The sequence below is a fragment of the Meleagris gallopavo genome, chromosome 23 (assembly GCF_000146605.3).
Source record: "Meleagris gallopavo isolate NT-WF06-2002-E0010 breed Aviagen turkey brand Nicholas breeding stock chromosome 23, Turkey_5.1, whole genome shotgun sequence".
NCBI classification, from domain to species: Eukaryota; Metazoa; Chordata; class Aves; order Galliformes; family Phasianidae; genus Meleagris; species Meleagris gallopavo.
The window spans coordinates 938,841-944,840 of record NC_015033.2 but is presented as its reverse complement, the minus strand read 5'-3'; the positions used below and the strand labels follow the sequence as shown (position 1 = coordinate 944,840).

At 50.5% G+C, this 6,000-nt stretch overlaps 1 protein-coding gene across 5 annotated transcripts in view; it reads left to right on the top strand.

The window, feature by feature from the left end:
* Positions 1-6,000, top strand: part of TP73 (tumor protein p73) — a 33,074-nt gene that overhangs the window by 1,456 nt on the left and 25,618 nt on the right. The window contains exons 1-3 of one of the 5 annotated variants that reach the window (XM_010722719.3): positions 132-656; positions 1,182-1,241; positions 5,519-5,614. In XM_010722719.3, the coding sequence (XP_010721021.1) occupies positions 5,556-5,614 (59 nt within the window). In that variant the 5' untranslated portion in view covers positions 132-656; positions 1,182-1,241; positions 5,519-5,555. Of the gene's footprint in view, positions 1-131; positions 657-890; positions 1,242-3,632; positions 3,755-5,518; positions 5,615-6,000 lie in introns of those variants that run through there. The other 4 variants (XM_010722718.3, XM_003212181.4, XM_010722720.3 and 1 more) reach the window with 4 other exon arrangements.

The window sequence follows — 6,000 nt, the reverse complement described above, 5'->3', positions numbered from 1 at the left end:
CCGCACCTTAGGGCGGAAGCGGGCGGAAAGGGCGAGAGCTTCCGGTCAGGACAGCCAATCGGAGCAGGGGGGAGCCGCGCGGCATGACGGGAGTCGTAGTCCCGGGCGCCGCGGACCGTTTGTCTGTCAGGGAGCGCCCGGCGGCGGGAAGTCCCCGCGAATGAGCAATTATTATGCAAATGAGCTGCGTAATGAGAGCGGCTCGTTCTCAGCGCGGGCTCCGCGCCTTGCAGCCCGCCAAAGTCACCGGCGCCGTTCCCTCATTAGCGGACTTCCCTCTAATTTGATTGTCAGACGTTTCGGGGCGGCAGCGTGCCGCGGCCTGCTCCAGGTCACACTTCCCGCCTCACGGCTAATTGCTGATGGAAATGAAAGGCCGAGAGCTGCAGATGAGGCGCACCGGTACAGGGAGGGCTTAGAAATAAAAGATCCCAAAGCTTGATGAGAGAAAGAGCAACGAAGGGTTTTGGGGGGTGAGAGGGGGAGCAGCCCGAACCTGCTGCTCTGCCCCGGTGTGTGAGGCACTGCCATAACCCCACCCAGGATGTGCCCACAGCGACAGCCAGCATCGGGATTTGTTATGGGAAGCAGAGGCCGGAGCTAAGGTTGGCTGAAGCAAACCTTGAGCTTGTGGAAACGCTGTCAGCAGATGTCCGGTGAGTGTAGAGAGCTGAGAACTGCAGCTGCAGGTAGAGAAAACCACTGGGTAGTGGTTTAAAGAAGGAACATTCCATCTTCTGACCCATAATGTGGGGCTTTCAAGTGAGGAAGAAGTCTCTCGGCCTTTCTGCCCTTTGGGGACGGTCCCTGCTGTTCCCCAGGAGGGATGACTGGGCCTCGTGAGCAAAGTGAGCACCCAAACAACTCCAGAGCAGCAGTCTGGCAGGGTGCAGAGCTTCCTTTGGAGCTGTGCTTTCAGTCTCCTTCCCAGCTCGACAACAGCTGTCTCTGTGGCCCTGCTGCTGCCCCAGAGTCATTTTGGGGCTGGTGACCAGCTTAATTCCCCTGCACGCTTGGCTGAGCTGTCCCCACCCCTTTGTAACTGCCTTGTATTCCAGGAAGGGAGTGCACAAGCCTTTGCCTCACTTTTCACATAGCTTTCAACAGCTCCAATGTCATTGCCTAGGCGACCGGGACGCTACTAGATTGTAGTGCAGTAAATAACAGATCCTCAATCCCAGGCCGCTCCTGTCTGCGGGAGACCTCCGGGGGAACTCCAAGTGCCTGGGGAGCCAGAGCAGGTAGGAGAAAAAAGACAAAGGGAAACTCCTTGCGATTTGCGTGTGTGTGTTCCTCAGCACAGACCCTCTCTCAGTTGCTCCGTAGTGCAGCTGGAAGATGTTCTGTGGCTGCTTTTCTTTGTGGGATTGTTACTCAGGATTAAAAAACCTTGGATAGTTTGCTCCAAAGTGCCTTAAGTCCAGAGTGGAGGAAAGAGCAGCCTGGAATGGAAAAGCAGAGAAGAGGATGAGCACAGGCAGGATGCTGGGGTGGTTTCTCACTGGCAGGATCAGCAGGGTCGTGGTGCCTGGTGCAGGGACAGCACCTATCTGTTGACTTCTCTATCTGTCAGAGTGGATTTTGCTCTATCCTATTTTGTTGGTACCTCAGGCTGCTCCACAGTGTCATGTTCACCCAGCAATGCTGATGTTAATATGCTGCTAGACACAGAGATCTGAGCGTGCTGCTGGAAAGCTCACTTACTTTTGGTCAGTTTTGTAAGCAGTGTTTTGCATGTGTGAATTTACTAATCAGAGGTGAGTGAGCAAGAGCACTGAGTGTTGTGACCTTGGGATGTGCCAGTATTTTGCAAATGTTAACTTGTTGGCTGCAGGCTGGATGAGCTGGATGGTTCCCAGTGCGCAGCTGAGGGGAGGAGTGGAGGTGTGGAGATAAGCTCACAAACTGTCAAGCAGAACACTGCAATTTGTTGTGAGAATCAGCAATATCTAACCATTACACTTAAAAGTCCCAATCCCAGCTGTGTGTTCTCACTGCAGCCCCCTCTACTGCGTGGGAAAAGAGTGATGCCTTGTCCAGCATCTCAGCAGTGCAGATTTACAGACATGTACGGCTTCTTTTGGCTTCTGAGGTCTTCCTCTCTCAGGCTGGGCCAAAGGTCTCTGAAGATTAGAAATAGACCCGTTGTACAGGCTTTTGTGCATTTATCTCCCATTAAAGTGGCTAAAATTTTTTGTCACATTTCATTCTGGGCTGTTAGAGGTGGCAGGATGGTGGTGAATATGTTGTTACTTATTGAAATAGCGACAGGCATTTCTAGGTAAAGCTAAGGCTTAAAGTTAATGGTGAGATCAAAGATGCTCCTTCTTGAGTCTGCAGAAACTCAGCAGCCAGGCATCTCCTCCCATCAAAGCTTTATCCCCCTCTGTATGCATGTGGTACCTTTGTCTCTACCCACTGTGCAGTTTCCCTGCAATGCACTAACTAGCAACAGAGGAAAGCAACAATCCAGTGAATGGTGGAGATGAGTTGAGAAGGTGTGCAGAGAGACAGCTCCCCATGTGTAAACAAGCAAATCACATCAGCAGCGTTGGCTTCATGCACTGAGCCCCAAGTTTGCATGTTTCAATCTTTCTTCCTCCAAATGCCTGCAATGAATCAGCCTGACTGCTTTGCTGCAGCCTCCCTTTGGGTCCTGTGTCACAGCCACCACTGAATGTCACCCCAGGCAGTCTTGCTCATCCGAGGCATCTGTATTATATAGAGGCAGAAAGGACAGAGGATCCCCTGCTGCACTGCTTAAGAAGCAGATGTGTGTGTCTGGAGGTGCCATCATGGAAATCCTGCTGGTGAAAGTTTGGCTAGAGAATTCTGTGCAGGAGTCAAGGTGTTACCTCCTCAAACTGTGGTGCTGGGAAGAGGTTTTGGGGTGACGTCAAGGAGCTGATGCCTTTATGGCAGAGGCTACATACCCTCCAGGCTGATGTGGGAGACTGGAAGTGGCAGAGAGCCTGAAAATGCTGTGACTATTTTTTAGCTGTGCTGCTGCTGCTGTGTTTAGCCTCAGGTTAGTCACCTCCCTGTGCCATTTGCATAGCTGACAGGCACTGGGAGGTAATTTCATCCAAGTCATCTAGTAGTGCTTCCAATAAAGATAGAATTAGTTTATGAGACTCTTCCTGGTTCACCTGCATTTAACCTGTGCCAAGGGCTTCTGCTGGAACACATCTGAGGATGTGATTTCCTTCTGCTAGACTGCCCCATCAGAATGACTTCCCTGCTTCCTTCCCTCTCTGATCCTGTAGGATACCTCATTTTAGGGCAAATTACACTACGGACAGCACTGCTGCCAACTTCCAGGAATGCTATTTGCAAAGTTTCCTGCAATTCTCTATCATCTTAAAGGCTAGTTTTTAAGCTGTCAGTATTGGTGCAGGGATGCTTTCCCAGGATGTGCAGCAGTCACTGCACGAGGGCAGTGTGTTAGCTGCACTGACAGCCCAGCTGCTCTTTGCAGCACGGTTCCCAAGTGCTCAGATGTGAATGGACACTGACCTGGCTTTGCCAATGCCAATTTTGTTTTGAAAGAGAAAGGAAACTTCTGAAACGCCCTTAAAATATTCAGATATTTTTTTTCTGTTGAAAACGAGTGCAGCCACGTGGTTAGAGCTGGTGTCACCCAGCATGACCACACAGCACGGGGCGGCGCGGAGGTGCTCACTCTGCTAAAAGGGTCTGGCTGCATCTTGATGCTACCGATACCCAGGGCCATGGAAAGCAGCATGGAAGCAGGGTAAGGGCCTGAGAAGCCTCACTGCAGCTCTGAGCTTTTCCTTTTCTTGAAACTGCTGCTTCCGTCCTTTCTTTTTCTCTGTTTACACGTGGGATGAGGAGGGATGGGCGGAAGTGAGACTTTGATGAGCTCGGTCTTCAGCTAGAAGTCCTGTGGGGAGCAAAGACTCTGCTGCTGTGCCAAACCCTCCTGGAAGAGCATCTGCAGGTGCTGCATCACTCAGATGAGTCGCAGATGCAGCAGAAACCAGCATGGGTCGGCTTTCGGGACACCATCCTGCTTTCACTTTAATGTCTGGTGCTGTGCCTGTTGCTCCTAAGCCACCCGGTCCCCAGCTGACTCAGAGACCACTGAAAGGGCCCTGGCCCTGCAGCTGGTCTCCCCTGAACATCATCATTCTAAGAGCAGCTGCTCCCACCACGAGCGGTTTAAGATTGAAAAGCAGGAAGTTTTCAGGCTTTCGCTATTAGATGTTGGTACCGAGTTGAAACAAGATAGTAACCCTTGTGTGAGTAAAAAGGGGTACCCGGAGTGCAGCTGGGATGCATACGTGTTAGGAAGGGCAGGGTGGTAGCCCCTGCAGCTCTGGGGAGCGAGGGGCCAGGGAGGAGGAGGATGAGGGCAGTCGCATGGTGTGGCTGCAAGCAGCATGCCGACCAAGATGGCTGCAGCCCAGCTCTCTGCAGCATGCTGCCTTTTCTTCCGGGGGCTTGGGGGAGGGCTCAAGGCACAAAGGAAAGATCACAGTGTTCTCAGTGCTCTGGTGCTTGAAGGAAGACAGAAAACTGGGGGCCTTCGGGCTCTCTGTAGCTCACAGCACATTGCAGCTGATCTAAGCTCACTCTCAGATGGCAGCTCTCCGTGCTGTCCTATCAAATTTTGTCCTGTATCATCACCCCATCCACCCATCATTCGCCAGCCCTGCAGAGGAGGGTTTCCCCATTCCCCTGCTGGTGCTGGGCTGCTGAGCATAATCTCAGGGGAGCAGCACCAAGCATGTCTTTGGTTCTGATTCTCACTGCAAGACTTTATTCGCCAACTAAGTTTGTGTTTCAGTTTTATTCAGAGACTTCCTACTCAAGAATTCAGTGTTGTTGTCTGAGAGATCTAAGCCCTTTACTGAATAAACCTGGTTCAAAATGATTACTAAGAATAGTTCTCAAAGGGTGGAAAGAGCTGTGGGTAGCAGTGCTGAGAACTGCTGGAGCGTGCTGTAAACATTTCAGATGGGAACCCCGTGTCACAGAATTAGCATTTAGCAGAAATGGGCTGACATCCTAGAACGCCGCCACTTCCAAAATACCCACATCTTTGTAAGATTGGAGATGATGGAAGTGGTGTCATCACCTGAAATATCAGCATTAAAGAAAGCACCTGCAGCCAGAGGTCTGTTGCAGGGACACTTCTGGGAGCCCAATGGGAACTGTCTCAGCAGCCCAGAAAGCTCCTGTGTTTTGCTGGCTGTTTTGCTGACCTGAGTTTGAGCGCAGGTAAAAAACAGGAGGGAATGATATTCTGTGACATGGTTCTGTAACACAGCATTTGCGACCTGTTATCATCATCTGAGTTTAATGCAGCTGATCTGGGTCTCTGTGCGTGTTCCAGGAATAGAGCAGTGTAAATGCTGTGTTAGGTCATCCACTCCATTCCTGTGCTGAACAGATAAAATCCCTGCATATCCAGGTCCTTAAGCCGCCAGGAAAAAAGGAGACATTTTGTTTGCATTCTAGCAACACTAACTTTGTTGTTTTTCTTTGTCCCTAGAGTGATTTACCCTTTATCAGACTCCCCCTCTGTGAAGATGTCCCAGTCCTCTCCTGCTGATGAAAGCACAACATTTGAACACCTCTGGAGTACACTGTAAGTGTCATTTGATCATATGTATTGAGGCAGAAGTGCCTCTTTGCCATGTAATCTCTATTAGCACATCTAATCAATATGACATGAAGAGAGACTAGCATCTTTCACGTGCACCAATTTTCACATGTTCCTTTCCTGCATTCAGAATTTTGCTCCCAGGTTCTGAGCTGCCAAACTACTCTGCCTCGATGATGCTAGACAGCCAGAAGCTGGAAATTTTGCATACACTGAATGCAGGGCCCCACAAAGTTGTTCCCAGGTTTTGGAAACTTTCTGAGGGTTGTGCAACCATCAGCAATTTCAATTTCTATCATAAATGCAAAGGAACGAACATAGCAAAGGGCCCCATTGCTGCTGCACTCTTGCACATCGGAGGTCAGCATCTG